The sequence below is a fragment of the Scyliorhinus canicula genome, chromosome 16 (assembly GCF_902713615.1).
Source record: "Scyliorhinus canicula chromosome 16, sScyCan1.1, whole genome shotgun sequence".
Taxonomy (NCBI): Eukaryota; Metazoa; Chordata; class Chondrichthyes; order Carcharhiniformes; family Scyliorhinidae; genus Scyliorhinus; species Scyliorhinus canicula.
The window spans coordinates 22,595,334-22,617,369 of record NC_052161.1 but is presented as its reverse complement, the minus strand read 5'-3'; the positions used below and the strand labels follow the sequence as shown (position 1 = coordinate 22,617,369).

Genomic DNA, 22,036 nt, shown 5'->3' with positions numbered 1-22,036 from the left:
CCGGGTCAGAGGCCGTGCATGCGCATGGTGGCGGTCTCCCCGGCCACAGAATTGGACCTCCCAAATAGTGTCCCCAAACAGCCATGTGCCCGACTCGGACCGCCCGCCCAAAAATTGCCAGGTGCCATATGAGGGCCCCCTGCCCTCCGATAGCCCCACCCCCCACCATGGCGGCCGCAGACTGAGTCCGCAGCCACCATGTGAGTATCTTGAATGGCTGGGACCATGTTAGATCCACACCATCAGGACTTCTGACGGTCGGGGGCGGAGAATGGTGGAGCAGGTCTCCAGTGATGGCCGCAGTTCGGGGATATGTGGAGCAGAGTACACTCCAGGTACGCTTTCCGGGGCTGGAGAATCAGGGAACCGCCACCAGTCCCGATTCCATGCACGGAAATATATAGATGCATAGGGGCCTTTTATCATGATCATGGCTGATCATCCCAACTCAATAGCCTAATCCTGCTTTCTCCCCATACCCTTTGAGTGCTATATCTCCACCCCGGTGCAGGGCGCGATTTTGGCGTTGGGTGAGGAGAATCCCTATACTTTTCTGCAGAACCTCCACCAATGCTATGACATCAAATTGGGGGAATTCTCGTGGGAATTTAACTTCAAGGGCCCAATCTAATACCTTTTAGACCTGTCGATGTCAGCCACACATGAGCTGCTTTATTCATCCATTAAGCTATCAGAAGATAAAAGGATCAAAAGTACTTCTGTTATTTTACCTGTGTTGTGGTTAGTCAAAGTTTGTTAGCTATTAACATTTCAATACAATATGCGGCATATTACATACAGGCAATTAATACAAAAAGCCTACTTTTACCTGAAGCTTTATAGAGTTCTTTCAGGTGTCCTTCAGGTAGTTTAACTTCATGAACAGTGAGATCCACAGTACCGCCTCCACAGTCAACCACAATATAACGGTCACCTAATGAAACAAATTGCATTTCTAAATGCATTCATAAAGAACTTCCCTAAAACTACAAATGATATTATCCATATGGATTGTAATAACATTGCTAAGCGCAGCTTTCAAAAATAGTCACCTAATGATGCTTATGTTCATTCCAAACTGAAGTTCAACGTTGAGCAGTTAATTGTAACAAAGACTTTTTAACAATCATTGCTCAGAAAGACCACAAACACTCATCATTATGCTCCAAAATCATGTACAAATTAAATAGTCATATGCCTCAAAGAATCACCGAAAACCATCCTAGTACATATCCTCATACCTCTGAGCCACCTTTATGCACTTGTGAATGACGTCATGACAAATTCCTGCTTACATTACTTAAATTAAGTTTATTTGCAAACTTACTAAACTAGTAAACATATTAACACACATACACATATACAGACAAATTTAAATTTCATAGCATTACAGTTCAAAATATGTTAGATGTGTGAAATAATTAAAATAAACATATTGTCATACTGTATTATCAAAATTGTGTTTTTGCATTTCCTTCCGTACATATTTTTGCAGAGGCTCAAATACGTTACAAAGTGCAGTTACAGAAAATTCCGTAGCTATCTAAAAAACTGTGAAGCTAATGGAAAAAACTGTGCAAAACATATATGGATGTGTAGTACAGGTATTATTAAGAGTATGTTGCATTGTAAACATTTGAAACTCATTTGTGCAAGGTTACTGCTGGAAATGTGAACGGCTCCTTTATAAAGCTATTATTGTTAAAGATAAACAATAGAGATGCACTGAGGTAAGGTGCAAAGGTAGCACAGCCATGGCACAGATTGCAGTGAAGTGTTAGCAGCCCTCTTCTTTGATCGCCTTTTCCTCTCTGATATGTATGCCAGCGTCACACACAAACAAAATATACAGTGTTAACAGGAAATGGAACCACTGCCAGCAACATGAAAATCAGCAAGAGCCAAGAACGCCAGGAAAGAAGACACTACCTTGCTCCAATTCTGACCAGATTTCTCCTATGACATTTTCCACCAAAAAGGTGCGACTCTGCCGATTACGTCGTGTGCATTCTTTAGCTAGTTGTTGATAGAGAGAAAATAACTGAGCATAATATAGAAAGAATCAGAAATGATGTCAACTTGCAACAATTCAGTTACTTAAGAAGGGTTTGTTCAGAATTTAAGAGCATTTAATCAATGAAAGAAAGAAATCTGGCTTTGCATAGAATTCTGATTTTAATTCAAGATGCTTCACCATCAGAGAAAATTTTGAACTGGTGTTATGTATGATGGAAGGGATGGAATGTGAAAACTGATATTCATAATATGGCTTTCCAAATACTAATATACAAACACTTAAAGTTTATACAAAATTCCTTTGCCGCTATTTCAGTCCAATTTTATCATTTATTTTAAATAGATCAGTACCTCTGTTTTATTAACGGACTGAGGGATAATATATAAAATTAATAAAAGTTAGTATCCTAATGCTTCAAACATTACTTTCTAGGCTCATACTTTGGTCCACATTTAAGGAAAAAAAATAAAGTTGATGTAAAATTCTAACAGAAAAATCTGAGATAAGACAAATTCATTTGTTTTTACTTTATTCCTTGCGTCCTTAATAATTTGGACCACTGCTTTCTTGTCTCTGCAAACACAATTTCTAAATACATCAGGTAGAATTTTATTGGAAACTCCACCATCTGAAAACTCCTCGTCATTGTTATGACTTTCTGTTTTCACATATGACCTCATTTTTCAAGGGTTGAAAAACAAACCCTTTAAATGTTACGGGACGTTCCTTCAGAGAGGTTTTATTTGGTCCAGATCATTTCTCTGACCACAAGCTAAATATGTGCAGGTACTCTGGAATGTCCTTGGTTGCAAGAAACAGAAATAACAATAGCAAAGTGTAGCATGCATATATAAAAATGATGATGAAGAAATGTAACTGTGATATTTCTTATGGTTGATACTATCTTCAAGTTAGTCATCTTAAAATGCATTCATTATTTGAACTATTTATCACCGAAAATATCAGGAAAAACACTACTTTTATAAAGTGCTTTGGGACACCCTGAAGTATAAACTTCTTTATTTTTTCTTTTTTTTTTACTCCAATTGTCACCATACGAATGCTAGCTTATCTTGGGGAAAGATCCTACTTGTACTGGAAACTAGCAGCCCTCTCTATTCCGATTTTTATGGTTGAACCTGGACAAATTGTTGGTAGGTTATTTAAGAATGGGAGGGGAGCATCTCAGTGCGTCTAGTCCCAACTTCAACAAATGCCTGCACATCAGCGTCCACACTTTACAACAAAGGTCACTGGATAATAATCAAGAGCTGATAGTAGCTTACCCCTGTCCCCGTGTCAATAACACGATGATTAACTACAATTACTCCACTGCTGTTCTTAGTTCCACATGTTGGGTAAATGGCTTCTGCTTCAACCCTTTACTCACAAAGAGGTCACATGACAATACACAATAGGCAACCATGCATAAAGGCATTTCTTCATAAAAAGAAAAACAAGCACATTGCACGCATTATCATTTGGGCTGCGGTTGCTGCCAATACTGTGCATGTAATGTTGTTAGCATGGATGCCATCTTCATAGGGGGAAATGTGCAGCAGGGTGCATGCGCAGTCATCACAACCTGGAATTGCAAATATTACAGGACAGCAGCATCAAGATAGCACCTTTTACTGAAGGAAAGCAGCCTCTTTATAATGTTTGCAATTGCGGCCTCCCTGCAGATTCTGAATCTCCTGCTCTGGAGTCTCTTCAGCAGCAGGGTAGCATGGTGGTTAGCATAAATGCTTCACAGCTCCAGGGTCCCAGGTTCGATTCCCGGCTGGGTCACTGTCTGTGTGGAGTCTGCACGTCCTCCCCCTGTGTGCGTGGGTTTCCTCCGGGTGCTCCGGTTTCCTCCCACAGTCCAAAGATGTGCGGGTTAGGTGGATTGGCCATGCTAAATTGCCCGTAGTGTCCTAATAAAAGTAAGGTTAAGGGGGGGGTTGTTGGGGTTACGGGTATAGGGTGGATACGTGGGTTTGAGTAGGGTGATCATGGCTCGGCACAACATTGAGGGCCGAAGGGCCTGTTCTGTGCTGTACTGTTCTATGTTCTGTCAGGAGACAGAGGTCAAGAAACAAGAGCAGTTTTAAATAATCTATATGTGTGGTACAGCTTTGAGTAAGTTTATTTTTGTGTTTCTATGTTGGGAAGGGTTGAAACTTTAGTTAGCTCCATGTTAAACAAAGGCGCCTGCATATCTGTGGGCTTTGGTTTCATTTCAAACTGTGCCTGCATTGTAATTACAACATGAAAATGAACAGGGTTAAAGACTAGGCTGTTGCTTAGCAATCAGTGATCCACACTGAAAATCAGAAGAACTTGTGACTCAGTTCTGCATCTGAGAAGCAGTTCGCGCAGAAACTGCCAGCAGAGAGGCTGGGCAATGGGGGACGTGATAAAACTCAAGTCCCAGAAGCTAAAGAACAGATAGTTTTAGAAAGCAGAGAATGAAAGAGATATCCCAGGAAGACTGAAGTCAAAGGGACAGATAACTGGAAACTGCACAAGGTACTGTTCATTGAAGTTAAAGGAAGGTGCAGAGAGAGACTCACAGTTACAGGCAGAGCTGAAAGATGCAGACATGGTGAAGGTGGCTAGCAAGAAGCCAGATATCTGAAGTAATCCTGACGTTGGTATCAATATAGCCTGTGGAGCAGTTGTGTTATACTGGCATGGCTGGGTACCCGACAGATTGTGTGGACGCTTGAATCCAAAGCACAGGAATGCTGAAAGGAGAAATTGAAATCCTGGAAGTGAATCCTTGGTGAAGGCATCCAAGAGAAAGTGCTCTTTGTGGGAAGATTCTAAGGTGTGTTTTCCCAGAATGGAGTTTGGAAACACTCTGGTGGAAATCAGCAGTCCAGTGAAACCAGTTGGCTCACAATGTGATAATTATCTGGGCGGGGTGGGATTTGAAGAGAAATCCACAGTTCTATTGCGTGGCGTCTACCACTTGGTTTCAGAGTGTTGCGTGTCTAACCCCAGTTGACTTGTTGGTTTACAGGGACAGTGTATTTACTGAGAGCATTAAAAAACATGGGCGGGATTCTCAATTGTCCGACGGTGAAATGATGTTCAGCGATCAGGCGGAAAATGGATTTTCACACCGAGATTGGGCCAGTTTGACGACTGTGCGCCATGCTCCACTCCCTCCAAACAGGCGTCATCGTGATGCACGCTGCGCGCCTTTTCAATGATGTTGGCACATCATTGGCCGGCCCACCTGCTATGCTCCACCCCTGATGGGCCGAGTTCCCGACGTTACGGGACCCGTGTGGTTCCAATGGCCGGGAACCCGGCGTGCCGGTTGCAGACTGTGTCTAGCGCCTACAGTCGGCTGGGTTCTGTGCCGCTGGCGCGGGGGGGGGGGGGGGGGGCTTCTGCTAGGCTAGGGGGACTGGTGGGGGTGGCCAGTGGGATCGCAGATGGCGGGTTGGGTTCGTGCATGGCCGGCGCCATGTTGTATGGCACGACTGCTGCAGGTCGCCAGCCGTGTGCCTGCTGGCCCGGGACCCCGCCATTCTCGGTGCGGGAGTTTCAGTCGGAGTCGGTACTAGCCCTTCACCGGCACTGGAATCGGTGAGGGTTTCAAGCCGATTTTTCCGTCGTAAAAGACCATAAATAGTCCGCTAGCACCGGCACGTAGCAGCTGAAACAGAGAATTCAGCTCCATATTTTGTAACTTGTGTTATCTTTAAAAATCTGTGTACATCTGTGATACAGGTGGGGTGAAGAAATATTGTATTATAGTCAATCTTTTCATGTTTAATAAATGTTTTGTTAAAAGTTAATTGGCAGTCTTGTCTCTCCGTTCATCCACATCTCGCAGTCGGGGAGCGATGGGAGGCTCTATTGAGCCAAGGGTCCATTCTGGGGCCTGACTGTCCATGTGTAACATTAGCTGGGATCATAACACTTCCATTAATCCAGGTCTGTCAGTGTCAGTGGCCACATCAGTTGACTTTGCCTCTTCGGGGAATGCCGTTGCGGTGGTGAGTGTTTCTGCTGCTCTGTTGCATTTGTTGGGGAGCCATTAACATCTGGGGTTGTTCCTTTCCTTGTTCAGTTGGTGAAAGCAGCTCTTCGTGGTCAGCTATCTGCGGTGAAGGAGCAGCTTCTCCAGTTGCATCGATGTGTCTGCGGTTGCGACGATAAAGTTTTTCATTTTCACTGTATCGAGGTTGCAACTGCTTTGCGTAGGTTACAAGTTGCCAACTGGGCTGGCTTGTGTATCATAGGCGGATAGAACCCCGACAGTGCGGAAGGAGGCCACTATTGAGCATGTTGTGTGTGTGAATGCTTGCACTCTCAGTATTGTCATGTTGCTGATCCAGTCTGTTGGAGCTGTCACTTGCATTATCACTCCCACATTTACAAGCTCTTCAATTTTGTCTTTCAGGCTGGACTTGAGCTCAGCTGGAACTCTCTGCGGAAGATGCCAAGTTGGTTTCACACTCTTATCTATTTCAAGATGATATTTATCAGCAAAATATCCAAGGCCTGTGAAAACATTGCTGTAGTTTGTCAGGATCTGTTCACCAATCAAGGGATTGGTGTATGGATTGTTTCAGATGAGATGAGGGTATTTTGCTTATTGTCTGCGCCCTCGGCCTGTAGGTCTTTTTTACCCCCATTGTATTGTGCTCTCACCTTAGCTTTCCCTCTTGGGCTGAGCAACAATCCATCAGATCACCTCAACTTTACCTTTGATTTGCGGGTCACAGTCTCGAGCAACCTCACACAGACCTGCCAAGTTCATGATGTTGACATGTTTATCGGGAACTTCACATTAACTTGATGCTCTCCTTCTGCAGTCATCATTCGAATAGTCACAAACCATGGGCGCAATTTAACCACGCGTTGTGGCTAGCTTCGATCGGGGCACGCCGGGTGAATTGCAGGAAAGGCCAATTCGCTCGACTCACTCCCGATGGTAAGATTCAGGGGCGGCATTCTCCCCTACCTGGCGGGGCGGGGGGTCCCGGCGTAGGGAAGTGGCGTCAACCACTCCGGCGTCGGGCCTCCCCAAAGGTGCGGAATTCTCAGCACCTTTGGGGGCTAGGCCTGTGCCGGAGCGGTTGGCACCACGTTAACTGGCGTGAAAACCGGCACCAGCGGCCTTTCAGGCCCGCCGCCCGGCGCCGGGGCTGGCCGAAAGGCCTTCGCCGGTTCGCGCATGTGCCGGTGGTGCATCCGCGCTGGTGGATTCTCTTTTGCCTCTGCCATGGAGGCCGTGGCAGCAGCAGAAGAGAAAGGGTGCCCCCATGGCACTGGCCTGCCCACCGATTGGTGGGCCCCGATCGAGGGCCTGGCCACCATGGGGGCATCCCCCGGCGTCCGATCGCCCCACGCCCCCCCCTCAGGACCCCGGGGGCCCGCTCGCGCCACCGATCCCGCCGCCGCCAGAGGTGGTTCAAACCTCAGCGGCGGGAGAGGCCTCCCAGCGGCGGGACTTCAGCTCATCGCGGGCCGGAGAATCGCCGCAGGGGGCTCGACGCTCGACGTGGCCCGATTCCCGCCCCTGCCAATTGCCGGGTGGCGGAGAATTTCTGCCACGGCGGGGGCGGGATTTTCGGCGGCGCCGGGCAATTCTCCGACCCTGCGTGGGGTCGGACAATTTTGCCCCAGATCTCGCCCGAGGATGCTGAGAATATCGTTAACTCACATTTGCATTCATTTCAATCTCATTTGTCTTGGGATTGCTTCAGATACCTGGCCTGATGGCTTCTGAGTGCAAGAGAGAAGGTGAGTAGCCACTTCCATTTTCCGGCATGCAACCTTGAGCACTAACACTGTTGCCCAAGTGCTCAAGGGGTGGGGGTTGGTGGTGCGGAGGACCCCTCAGTTGGGGCTGAAGGATTCTAGGTCGGGGGTCACCCCAGGGATGGGAGGGGGTGAGGGGCTTTCCATCTCTGATGCCTTCAAGCCATATTTAAATACTGTGGAGACCCATAACAGAGGCAATCCCAGCTACAGCCTCTCTGTCCAACCAAACTCTCCCAGGACAGAGCCCTGCTGCACCTTCTCTATTGAAAGTCCATTTCACTCCCTTTGACTGTGAGCAGCCTCAAACTTCACAGCTGAAGGCTATTTAAAATAAGGAATTAGCCTTTTTAGTTGTGATAGCATCTCATCCCCTCAACTCTAGCGTGCCTCCTCAAGGGCACACATTAAATATCTTAGAGGATGATTAGTGCATAACATGTCAAACAAACTTTGATGCCTAAACAGTGTGCCTGAACTCTAGGGGCGTCAATACCATAGAGGCAGCTGCCAACAATCAAACATGAAAGGGCTGGATTTCAGCACTGGGGATCCTCTCGCGACCAAAGGATATGTGTATGATCAGGGGAGGGGACCTGAGCAGGGTCTCCCTAATGTTCTCAGCAGAGGTCTGGTGTCTAGGGGCTCCTGATATGGCCAGGAGTGAGTATACAGAGCGAGGTTTGCCAGCACAAGTGGCTCATTGGAAGACACTATGAGAGAAGGCAAAACACGCAAGGGTGGGGGAGACTTGAGGGTCCCGAGATGCAAGCCCTATCTGATTGTCGGTCTCTCGCCTTCTCCAATTCTTTACAAACATAACAATGTTTGTTGGTCTGACTCCCAAGGAAGATGAACTTGGCATTGGTGGTGGTTGCCGGAGAAGGCAGGAATAACAACGCAGGGGGCCGCTACATACCCTGAATACCCGGCTACCCTTCAAGCTGAGGAGGGACCCAGAAGAGGAGGCCAGCGACAGCCTGGGGCACTCGGAGAACTCTGGTGTCTTCAGAGACCACCCAGAATGACAGGTTAACTCATGGAGGGAAACTCATGGAGAACAAGGGATTCCCGCAGAGGCCAAGGCTGATGATACCGGAGTGGAGGCCCGAGACCGAGGCAGAGACCCATTATAATGAGGCCCATGTTGCCTCCCATGCTGACATTGAGCAGTGCAGAGAATTTGGCTTTGTGTTTCACTCACTGGAGAGCAATGCAGATTCAGCTTCAGCTCACTAAGTTTATTATGGAATTTTGCAATGCTGTCTGACAAAATGTGCCAAGAACTGAGGGTTGTGATAGTGTGGATATGTCTAAAAGATTTTTATTTCATTACTCCAGGCTGCTGAAAACATGTTTCCAATTCTGGACCGTTCTGGTGATGCCTTGCAATACACCCCCCAGAGGGTCGCCCACTTTCTGGTGGACTGTTGTGGCACAGCAGCGCAGCAACATGCTGAAGGAGGAGGAGGGACATGCGGCCTCGTCCGAGGACCAGGAGAAGCTGGAGGACAGAAATGGAGGACATGCGACGGCAAGGGTCCAGCTTGCCAGGAGGAACAGGAAGGCCTTCATCATCTCCAGATTCTCATAGTCAAAGCTGTGTCCGTCAGCGCAACCCTCCCACCATTTCCTTCACTCCCTCAACCCCATCCCCCTAATTACCCTTTTTCTCCAGTCACCCCCCTCAAAAACCCCCTCACTCTAAATCCCCCCCCCCCCAAATCTCCATTCCCCTTCCATCACCCCCCCCCCCCCCACCCCCAGCTGACTTACCAGCCTCACAGGCATTGCCATGCCACCCTGGTCTGTCCACTGCCCTCGAGATGCACCGGTGTCTGGGGGGGGGGGGGGGGGGGGGGGGGAGTTGGAAGAACTGGTGAACACCATCCTCTCCTTGGTGGCAGGCCCCAGGTTGGCCATCAGCATTTTCTCCTCCCTGACGGTGCCTGGAGGGCCCTGAGGACTCTGTGGGATGGAGGGGCAGCTAGAATGGACTCCCACGGCTCACGGCATCTGGTGCTGCCTATCCTGGAGGCACCCCATTGACTACACCAGGGCGTTTGACACCCTCAGCGACGCTCCTCAGTGACTGGGCCATGCTCTTGAGTAACACAGCAATGCCCACCTGCATCTGGGACATGTCCCTCATTGACTGGGACATGATGTCGAGGCCCTCAGCCATGGTCCTCACAGACTGAGCCATGCCTAGGGCGCCATCACACAAGACGCAGACATTGGATTGGATTGGATTTGTTTATTGTCATGTGTACCAAGGTACAGTGAAATGTATATTTCTGCGAACAGCTCAACAGATCATTAAGTACATTGGAAGGAAAGGGAATAAAAGAAAATACATAATAGGGCAACACAAACCCTAACCCAAAATACAATGTAACTACATAAGCACCGGACAATGGACATGTCGTGAGAGGGCAAGATCATTTGATCTGACATGAACAACTCACTTGAGACAGGTCATCTGGGTGAAGGGCAGTGGATCCTCATCTGTGTGGCACAGCCAACCTCGCTGTAGGTAACTGCTCTCTCCTCAGCCAACTCTGTCATTTCCAGAGCATGTTCCTCATAGGGAGTGAGGACTGGGATCTCTGGGATCCCCCCCTCCCCATGTGAGGACATCGCACCTGGTCATGAAGGGGTTAAGAGGTTGTGCTGCTGGGTGCCAGGGTGTGCTGAGGAACAAGCACGTGGATTGGGTGTGGGAGGGGAGGGGGGCTTGGGAATTTATACGGTGGCAGGAGGACCGATGCCATGAGAGATGCTATAACTTACCCTTGCAGCTCGGTGGAGGTCATTGGTCTTCTTCCGACATTAGACGTCAGTCCTCTTTGTCTTCCTGCCTGAACGGACAACCGCTGCCGTGGCTTCCCAGGCAGCATTGCTGACGCCGGTGCTGGTCCTCTGACCCCCTTAGGGGAACAGGGTGGCCCATTTCTCATCCACAGCAGTGAGATACCTGGCCAAGTCGTCATCGGCAAACCAAGGAGCAGGTCTGCGTGCTGCCATCCTTATGTGGTGACTGGGAGTGAGTGGTGAGGGAGCACTTAAAAGCAGATCCTTCTTGTTAGCGGCAGAAGCTGAGGCAGGAGTCAGGTGAATCAGTCGACGAGGGAGCCACTAATAGCAAGAATTACGTCATGGTTCATTTTTGGCATTGATACACGGCACAATCTCGCCAATGCGGCCGTCGAGAAACTCTCCGCCAATCGCGCCCAAAAAGACACTTGAGATTTCTACGTTAAATCACGTATTTTATAATGCCAACCTATTCCAGGCTTTTGAGTGCTTTATCAGAATCAATGTCTGACATCTCTCCAGCAACCATTTTAATTACGCTTGCTTTTCCTTTTCCAACAAGACTCCTGTGTGCAAAGTCATTCAGTTAGAGCACAGCTTTCCCCACACCAGATATGGTTTCTTTTCATTTGCATGGCGCCCGCTGCATCATTTACATCCAATACTCTGGCCGTGATATTTCTGTGGCCTTTCTGCAAATAGTTCTTCCTGTTTTCCATTGCCTTCTGTTTGAAAGGCCTGAAATGCCTCTCCGCATTGAGCAAAGCTTCATCAGCCCTTCCACCAATATCCTTCAGCTGATAAATAAGCATTTCAATGCTTCTGTACATGTCAATAGCTTTCTCATCTTTCAGCAGACATGCTCTTATGGCAGGGACCTTTGTTCCGAAGACAATCCTATTTCAGATCAGATCAGCACGGGCAGCATGGTAGCATAGTGGTTAGCACAGTTGCTTCACAGCTCCAGGCTCCCAGGTTCGATTCCCAGCTTGGGTCACTGTCTGTGCGGAGTCTGTACGTTCTCCCCGTGTCTGCGTGGGTTTCCTCCGGGTGCTGTGGTTTCCTCCCACAGTCCAAAGATGTGGAGGTTAGGTGGATTGGCCATGTCAAATTGCCCTTAGGTTAGGTGGGGTTACTGGTTTACGGGGATAGGGTGGAGGTCAGGGCTTAAGTGGGATGCTCTTTCCAGACCCAATGGCCTCCTTCTGCACTGTAAATTCGGTGAGCTGTGATCCTTCAGCTGATCAAATTCTCAAGATTCAGCTAGATGTCTCAGTGCCGTTACATACCGATCAAAATTCTCATCCTCTTCCTGAACTTTGGTGTTGAACACATAGCATTCATAAATAACATTAGCAAAGGGCTCACAGTGGGTCATCACGGTCTCCAAAATTTCACAAGGCTGCTTTTTCTGCTTCTCAGGGTGCAATACAGCTGGTAGCACTCCTTCCTCAGCACTGATAACAGAGTTGCTACTCTTATTTTTTTTTAATAGATTTCTGGTACAACTCTGGCAATTTTATAGTTCTGTCATTGAGACTGGAAGAATTTGCAATTCATTCTCAAATCTTCCTTCATCTCTATAGGATCTGTACCAGAATATTCAAACTCTACAAGGCGCCCAGCAGTCAATGCCCTGTTCAAAGTTGCTGAAGTTTTAATTATTATCTGCCGTATCTTGCAGGGGCTGACTCTCTTACAGGTGTCAAATCCATCGAAATTCAGCTGAACACTCCTGCCACCATCATCCATGTGGTGGGAACCAGAACTTCTGCTTCAATCCCTTATTCACTTAAAGAATTACATCAGAGGTCACATGAGTCATAGATCACATGACTATGGCAAGTCACAGTACACAACAAGACAACCATGCACCAAAGCATTTCTCCAAATACTCTTGCTTAGACTGGGATCATGAAATGAAAATAACAGAGTGAGTACTTCCTGTTCTGAAGGAAGTATTGTGCGAGCACGAGAACACGAGTTTACATTTTTTTAAGGAAAATTGACCAACATTTGACCTCACTTTCAGGTGGAATGAATAAAGCGAAAACTACAAAAATCACAAGTAAAGCAAAATTAAGGAATTGTTAGTCAGTAGGGCTGAAATCAAAGTTTGCATGTATTCAAAAGTGTCCAATACAAAGGTTCATTCTTTGACTTTACTCTTTCTGGGGTGTCTTACCCACCTGGACACAGAGTGGAAATTCAGCCACATGTGCATACATTTTTCCAGCTATTGATATGAGCTGTCAGAAAATCATGCTCATTTGTCACTTAATTTTCAACTCATGTCCCCAGTGGCTAAGGCTATCCCCCTGGAGCATGATGTCTGAAAACTATCTTTGTAACCTTGTTTTAAAATATTATTCAAGCAAAACCCACAAGCTAATGTGTATACAGTACTCATCATTCAGAATGTTCTAGCTCATGGACTTCCTCTTTGAAGTAGGAAACTTTCATTCTGCTGTGAACTCCAAAGAAAGAAATTCATGAGCATGAGATTAAAATCAGTTGCATCCCCGCAGTCTTTCTCCATAGCTAATTGCAGTGTGACTGACAGTGATGCACGGTCAGCCGTATAACTGTAGTCTGCTGACTGCACATTGCACTCCAGTGATACTGGTATGAGAATTCAGGAGCACATTAACTGCTGTCTTGCTTAAGGGCCAAACATTAAAAATAAGACTACTCCATTGACTTGCTTCAGTAAATGAACAAGTTAAATTGTTCCTCACATACAATCTGAATACACAAACGGTTCATCTTTTTTAGAACATACAGTGCAGAAGGAGGCCATTTGGTCCATCGAGTCTTCCTATCCCTGTAACCCAATAACCCCTCCTAACCTTTTTGGACACTAAGGGCAATTTATCAATGCCAATCCACCTAACCTGCACGTCTTTGGACTGTGGGAGGAAACCGGAGCACTTGGAGGAAATCCACGCAGACACGGGGAGAACGTGCAGACTCCGCACAGACAGTGACCCAGCAGGGAATTGAACCTGGGACCCTGGTGCTGTGAAGCCACAGTGCTATCCATTTGTGCTACTGTGCTGCCCAATAAATATCTTGAGCTAGAGCAATTGTAAAATTGTAATGGTTTTCATGTATTCTTACTCTCCTTCACCAGAACAGTCATCCAAATTATGTAAGATTTATTGATTACCATTTCTCAGGCCCTTTATAACACTTTTTCCTGTCTTCTAAGAACACACTAAAAGGCCTGTTTTTGGTCAGGTAACACTCATAGACTATTACATAGAAATTACAACATAGGAACAGCTATTTAGTTCCACCAGTTTAAATCTCCATTTATCCACCACATAAACAGTACCAGTTCAATTCTCATTTCCCTTAATACTCCAAACTTTTCTTAAATGTTGATATGGTTTCTGGCTTCAACCACTAGATCTGATAGTGTGTTACAAACTGTTTACCTGATCTGATAGTATGTTGCAAACTTTATACCTTTGTATAAACCTTGTACAAAAACAAAATCATCTCTTAGTGCTAAATCTCTTTAATTATTCTTATATTTATGATGCAAAAGGAAACAGCGCTTAAACTAGTTCTGGTGAATGAAGCGGGGTAGATACAGTGTGTTGCAGAGGGAGAACAGCAGGTTGTTAGTGATCATTGTATAAGTAGGTTTAAAATATTTATGCAAAGGGCCACAAAAAAACCCAAAGGTAAAAATACCCAACTAGAAGAGAGCTGAATTCAATCATTTGAGAAGAGATACGGCAGGTAGACCAGAAACAAATATTTGCCAAGTAAACAGTAAATGAGCAATGGGAGGACTTCAGGATGGAGGTAGTATGGATGCAACCCAAGCATATTCCTATAAGGAGGAAAGTTAGGGAGTCATAGCTAGAGTTGGCTGAATGACAATGTGATTAGCATTGTGGTAGTCACCACTGTTGTATTATATTGTATATATGGGTATTACGGTAAGGCCCCTGTACTACAGGTACGGGGGTAGTTCCCTGCCTGCTGGCTCCGCCCAGTAGGCAGAGTATAAATGTGTGTGCTCTCCGAACAGCAGCCATTTCGTCAGCTGCTGTAGGAGGCCACACATCTCAGTGTAATAAAGCCTCGATTACATTCTACTCTCGTCTTGTCCTAATTGATAATGCATCAATTTAATACACAGAGATTTTCAGAGATGGACCTCCACATCAAGCCGGATCGCCTGCAGCTGCATCATCAAGCAGAAAACGCCAAAAAAAGACTTTGAACATTAGCTAGCTTGCTTTGAAGCATACATCGGGTCTGCGCTAGACCCAATCCCAGAGGCACAGAAGCTCCAGATTCTGTACACGCGGCTGAGCTCCAACGTCTTTCCCCTCATCCGGGACACCTCTACCTACGCAGAGGCCATGGCGCTACTGAAGGTGAACTACACTCAGCAGACCAACAAGATCTACGCCAGGCACCTCCTGTCCACGCGGCACCAACTTCCCGGTGAGTGTGTGGAAGATTTCTGGCGTGCCCTGCTCGCCCTAGTGAGGGACTGTGACTGTTTTGGCCACTGAACATTCGAACCTGCTAATGAGAGACGCGTTTGTTACAGGCATAGGGTCTGACTACACCCGCCAGCGCCTCTTAGAAGGGGCCGCGCTTGACCTTGCGGCAACCAAGAAACTAGCGCTCTCCCTCACGGTCGCCTCACGCAACGTACAGGCTTATGCCCCCGACCGCATGGCCCACCCCATCTGTGCAGCGTGGACTCTGGCGGTGGCCACACCATCGTGGACCCCATCAGCGACTGCCCTCAGCCAACCCCACGCCTGCGCCGCACGGCAGCCAACCAACCCCGGGGAGCCCAAATGCTACTTCTTCGGACAGACAAAACACCCCCAGCAGCGCTGCCTGGCACGGAGCGCGCTCTGCAAGGCCTGTGGCAAGAAAGGACATTTCGCTGCAGTGTGCCAGGCCGGCACAATCACCGCTATTGTCCCGACACCCCCCACGTGCGGCCAGTGGGCGCCACCATCTTCCTCTCCTCAGACCACGTGCGGCCCATGGGCGTCGCCATCTTGCTCCACTCACAACACATGCGGCCCGTGGGTACCGCCATCTTGCTTGCCTCAGAACCAATAGGCACCGCCATCTTGCCTGCCCCAGGACACGTGCGGCCCGTGGGCGCCGCCATCTTACCCGCCTCAGTACCCCTGCCTGTCGGCCACCTCATCGGGCTGCTCATCGCCTGCAACCTCCGCCGACCAGCCGTGTCTTGTCTTGGTCACGATCGACCAGTCTCGACCGCACAACCTCGCGACCGCTTTGACGGGCACGAGATATCCTGCCTTCTGGACTCCGGGAGCACTGAGAGCTTCATTCACCCAGATACGGTATGGCGCTGCTCCCTCGCGGTACACCCCGCTAACCAAAGAATCTCCCTGGCCTCCGGATCCCATTCCATGGTGATCCGGGGGTACTGCATCGCCACCCTCACTGTCCAGGGTGTAGAGTTCAGCGGCATCCGGCTCTACATCCTCCCCAACCTTTGCGCTGCCTTGCTACTCAGCCTGGACTTCCAGTGCAACCTCCAGAGCCTAACCCTGAAATTCAGCGGGCCCCTACCACCCCTTACGGCTTGCGGCCTCGCGACCCTCAAGGCCGACCCTCCTTCCCTTTTTGCAAACCTAACCCCGGATTGCAAACCCGTCGCCACCAGGAGCAGACGGTACAGCGCCCAGGACAGGACGTTCATCAGGTTTGAGGTCCAGCGGCTGCTGCGGGAACGTATCATCAAGGGGAGCGTCTCGTCGTAATTGATAGTGCATCAAACATAAAACAGAAAAAGGTAGATTTACGACAAATGTCCGATATGGAATACAGTCAAATATCAGGCAGAATACTGAGAGAGCAGGGGATATTGGGAAAGGACGTAAGATGGGCAAAGAGGGAATATGAGAAAAGATGTGAGTAACATAGAAAATAACCCAAAAATCCTTCAGGAGAATGTGAGGTTATCTTATTGAAACATAGGGCAGCATTCTCCCACAAATAGGCACTGGCGCAGCGGTGTGAAAAGTGGCGAGGAAGCCGCCAGCCCCCAAAGGCAGCTTTGCCCGTTGTATTCCGCTCAAAGCCGAAGAAAATGAAGGGGCGGGTCCCACGACATCACACTGGTGGCAGGGAAGTGCAGGAGGGGGAATTATCAGCTGCAGAGGCCTAATAATTACATTTAAGTGTATCTAAATGGGGATCCTTGTGTTCAACATTGGGTTCCCATTATGTCATGGATGGGTGGGGTGGAAGGGGAGGAGGGGGGTTAGAGGACAATCACTCCAGGAAACACTGATGCCGTAAACCGCGTTATGGGATGCCCGCCAGATTTCCCACTTTTGCCGCCGGTCCCGCCCCCCAGAAACGGGAGTGAAAGATCCTCCCCATAAGATTCTGAGGGTGCTTGCAGGGTAGATGGAAGAATTTAGAATTAGGGGGCAGTTTTGAGAAGGTGTCTCCTATTTGAAACACCCATATTACATGGGTAAAGAAAAGTAAATTAAATAAATATTAAACTGATTAGTTGATTGCATTGTGAACTGGAAAATGGATGCTGAACAACACCAGTTCCCTCAGAAAACACTGTTCGGTTTAGTTTTTCCTCCTTCTTTCCTACTGGAATTTTGTTGAAACCTATGCTGGTCTGAATCCTTGTGCTGATTCAAGGTGCATGTTCATGGAACGCTACAAAGTGTACAAGGGCTACAGGATCAGGTCAATCCACAAATTGTCAATTTACTATTGCTGCTTTTGGCTGGTAATAAATGCAACTAATATCTGTACATTAGTGTAAACTCCAGCTTGGTGTCCCATCATTCTCTTGCTTCAGAAAAATGCAAACAAGACAAATCTCTAGCATGCAAAATGAGGATGCACAGACCCAGGAGCAGGTTTCATTACATCTCCAGTAAGTGATTCAAATCAATGGCATGCAAAATCCAACATAGTTGTGTAAGTACAATATCTGACTTACAAGGAAAGAGTATTAAAAACCTTTTCTTCTATTAACATGGATGGTCCTGCAGTTGATAGATTTTTTAATTAATTTGATTAATGCAGGACCGCTTGTATCATTGTTTTATATGTGATTAATTTTCAGTGTCAATGTTCAACGCATTGTCAGTGTTTTTTTCCAACAAAATTGACTTCTCAGGCTTTTATTATTGGGCAAAGGCTCTTGAAAATAACCAAAGGAAGTGAAAAGCAATTAATGAAGCATTTTCAGAATACTTTGGCAAACATGACAAAAAATAGCAACACATGCAGGACAACAAAAGCACTTATCTGCCCAAATTAAAAATATGACAGGATTACAGCTATCAAGGTTGAAAAGAACTGAGTGACATTCCATTGTTCCAACTATTGCTGAAGAATATTAGAAAATTATGCACAAAAGTGAGCAAAAAATACTTTTACCAACTTATCAAAGAAGAATTGAAACCTTCAAAGGCAGGATCTGAAAATCTATGGGCCAGTGATGCTGGACATTATCTCAGGCTTGTGTCTGTCCTAGGTGGACATTTCAGGTTTAGGGGATTCACGTGCACTTGGCACTAGAGGTATAAATTCAAAACAAGTTAGCTTCCTAAATCTTCAGATGCCTAGGCCGCATCTTAGCCTAAACTCCACAATTGTTGGTTTTGGGGATCTACCCCCACCAATCACAATCTGCATTCCACTGACAGATGCAGGATCTTCTGCTTCTTGGAGCACCTACTCCTGGCCATGGTTCACACAGCCCTTTATGTAAAATCTAGATCTACTATATCTGGTCCCTCACAATTTACCAGTCATTCCAATGGGAAAAGAGGGGAGGGGTGCACATTAGATTTCTGGGAACATCGCTTTGATGTAAAAGTGTTTTCACATTAGTCGTTAAACATACAATACGATAGCATAAATTACATCAATGACTTGAATGCCACTTGCACGTAACTCCATTCTGATAAAAATCATAGTAGACTATTTTGGATTGTCCCAAAGAGAAAATGTTTTGTTAAACAATTTTTTTGAGAAGGCAATGCTGCTTTAACGACTGAAAATGTTAATAAGCATTCAAGAGGAAATAATGCTTGGAAAATACCTCACAAGATATGTAAACAAATAAATAAATTTGCAATAATCAGTAACAAGATGACATTGCACAGAGCTTCAACCGAAAATATATCTAATATTGCACATTAGAAAATCTCACAGCCTAGCAACATCTTCTGCAAAGTCAATTTTCACCATAGCAACAATGACACACTTTTATTGGCCTGTTTATACTTGCTGTTGTTCAGGTGGTTAGCCTGCCAGAGAACTCCTCCTCATAGCGATAATTCAAAGTTCAAAAAATGAAACACAATAGTTTGGAAATTCTTGCACTAAATTTGATTATTAAATTTTTGGGGGTGGTTTCTTATGCTACTTCCATGATATTCCTATTTTCAGGCAGCTAACTAAAATTTGGGCTGGAAGTCCTGCCTGGTGGCTCAACTGTAGACCACAGAGCAACAGCTGCAGATTCCCTGAAGTAACTGGGAGCTACAAATATGAACAGTCCAACAATTAAAACGGCATTGGGAAGACAAAGAGAGTTGTTCACTCACCAATCTGCTGTAAATAACTATTGACTGATTAAAAGCCTTTTTAATTCAGCAAGAGTGGCAAACCATCTGCAAAGACTTAGTAGAAAAGGCACATGCTTAAAGAAACTGCTGGCTATTTCCTCAGAAGCTCCTGCACTAGCAGGAGTAGGAAGAGATAGCTTAAACATGTGACCCCCCCCCCCCCCCCCCAGGCGCCAAGTCTCAGATATATCTAACTTACATAAAGATTCCTCACAATGCACAGCACAGAGAGGTCTAGCATAATCAGAAATAAGTATTGGTTAAATCCTGTTGCTAGCCAACATACTTTGCCTTGATTAAATGTCAGACACATGAAAACATGCACAAGAACCATGGGGCAAGTACCATTTTAACTCCAGTACCCGACATGCACAGTTTGTAAAAAAGGAAATAAATGTTCTGCACTTGACTTTGGCAGGCACACAAATTGACTGGAAATTGGTGTATTTGAGAAAAAATGGATTAAACTACAGCACGGTAGCATGGTGGTTAGCACAATTGCTTCACAGCTCCAGGGTCCCAGGTTCGATTCCCGGCTTGGTTCACTGTCTGTGCGGAGTCTGCATGTTCTCCCCGTGTCTGCGTGGGTTTCCTCCGGGTGCTCCGGTTTCCTCCCACAATCCAAAGATGTGCAGGTTAGGTGGATTGGTCATGCTAAATTGCACTTCGTGTCCAAAATTGCACTTAGTGTTGGGTCGGGTTACTGGGTTATGGGGATAGGGTGGAGGTGTGGGCTTGGGTCAGGTGCTCTTTCAAAGAGCCGGTGCAGACCCGATGGGCCGAATGGCACTGTAAATTCTGTGACTCAATACAAGACAAAAGTCGTTAGGGTGTCGTTATTTATCAGGCGTGGTTTCCCTTTTAAGAAATATTGATCATGACACGCATGAGCTAATCATGATGTATGCATTGGAGCTCATGCCGCAACCAGACCAATCAAATATGCCATTGGTATTTCCATTGGTACTTTGAAACAGTGGTGTACTTACATGGATGGATCAGGGGCAGCCTTAAAGCCCACCTCTTCCCACCACCCCAAGATTTTGGGGATAATTATTCTCTGCTGAATGCCCCACAGCATCTATCCGTAAAGAATGTCCAGCATGTATCTCAGTAATTAGGATGATTGCTGGAGTGAGCGATAAGAGTGGGAATGTGGTGCGGAAGGGGGTAGAGGTGAATGAGGTCTTCAAGGACTTTTACGGGGAACTGTACCGGTCGGAGCCAACGGTGGAGAGGAGGGGAATGGAGAGTTTTCTCGACGGGCTATCTTTCCCGAAGGTACAGGAGGAGCAGGTGGAGGGGTTGGGGGCGTCGACTGAGCTGGAGGAGCTGGTTAAGGGGATCGGGCAGATGCAGTCAGGGAAGGCACCGGGGCCGGATGGGTTCCCGGTGCAGTTTTATAAAAAGTTTGTGGACCTAGTGGGCCCCCTGTTGGTGCGGACACTTAATGAGGCATGGGAGGGGGGGACTTTGCCCCCGACGATGTCGCGGGCGCTGATTTCTTTCATCTTAAAGAGGGACAAGGACCCCCAGAGTGTGGTTCGTACAGGCCCATATCTCTCCTTAATGTGGATGCCAAGGTGCTGGCAAAGATCCTGGCCTCCAGAATAGAGGACTGTGTACCAGGGGTTGTACACGAGGACCAGACATGTTTTGTTAAGGGAAGGCAGCTGAACACGAATGTGCGGAGGTTGTTGAATGTCATCATGATGCCGGCGATTGAGGGGGAGGCAGAGATAGTGGTGGCGCTGGATGCGGAGAAGGCCTTCGATAGAGTGGAGTGGGGATACTTATGGGAGGTGTTGGGGAGGTTTGGATTTGGTGATGGGTTTATTAGATGGGTGAGGCTACTGTATGAGGCCCCGATGGCGTGTGTGGCCACGAATGGGAGGAGGTCCGAGTACTTCCGGCTTTACCGAGGGACCAGGCAGGGTTGCCCCCTGTCCCCCTTGTTGTTTGCATTGGCAATCGAACCGTTGGCGATGGCGTTGAGGGATTCAGGAAAGTGGAGTGGTTTGGTGCGGGGTGGGGAGGAACATAGGGTTGTTGTATGCCGATGACCTGCTACTGTATGTGGCGGACCCAGTGGGAGGGATGCCGGGGGTGATGGAGCTGCTAGTTGAGTTTGGGACCTTTTCAGGCTATAAACTAAATCTAGGCAAGAGTGAGGTGTTTGTGGTGCACCCTGGGAACCAGGAGGAGGGAACTGGTAGGCTTCCGCTTAAGAGGGCAGGGGAGAGTTTTAGGTACCTGGGGTGCAGGTGGCCAGAGGCTGGGGGACTCTTCACAAGCGTAATTTCACCAGGCTTGTGGATCAGATGGAGGAGGAGTTCAAAAGGTGCGACATGTTGCAATTGTCATTGGCGGGGAGGGTTCAGTCCATCAAATTGACGGTACTTCCGAGGTTCTTGTTCCTCTTTCAGTGCCTGCCCACCTTCATCCCCAGGGCCTTCTTTAGGAGAGTGACTAGCAGTATTTTGAGCTTTGTGTTGGCCCATGGGACTCCGAGAGTGAAGAGGGTGTTCCTGGAGCGAGGGAGGGATAGAGGTGGGCTGGCGTTGCCCAACCTTTTGGGGTACTATTGGGCGGCCAATGTGTCAATGGTGTGTAAATGGGTGATGGAGGGGGGGGGGTGGCGTGGAAAAGAAAAAAGAATGGAGATGGCGTCTTGTAGAGGTACGAGCCTGGGTGCCTTGGTAACGGCGCCGTTGCCGTTCTCCCTCTCCATGAGCCCGGTGGTGGCGGCGACCCTAAGAATCTGGGGACAGTGGAGACGGCATAGGGGGGAAACGGGGGGCTC

The 22,036-nt window shown here is 47.4% G+C and overlaps 1 protein-coding gene across 3 annotated transcripts in view; it reads right to left on the bottom strand.

Moving 5' to 3' along the window:
* Positions 1 to 22,036, bottom strand: part of hspa12a (heat shock protein 12A) — a 176,576-nt gene that overhangs the window by 11,295 nt on the left and 143,245 nt on the right. For 2 of the 3 annotated variants that reach the window (XM_038821533.1, XM_038821534.1), the window contains exons 8-9: positions 1,930 to 2,016; positions 830 to 934 (exon numbers count right to left, since the gene is read on the bottom strand). In XM_038821533.1, the coding sequence (XP_038677461.1) occupies positions 830 to 934; positions 1,930 to 2,016 (192 nt within the window). The remainder of the gene's footprint in view (positions 1 to 829; positions 935 to 1,929; positions 2,017 to 22,036) is intronic. The other variant, XM_038821535.1, reaches the window with a different exon arrangement.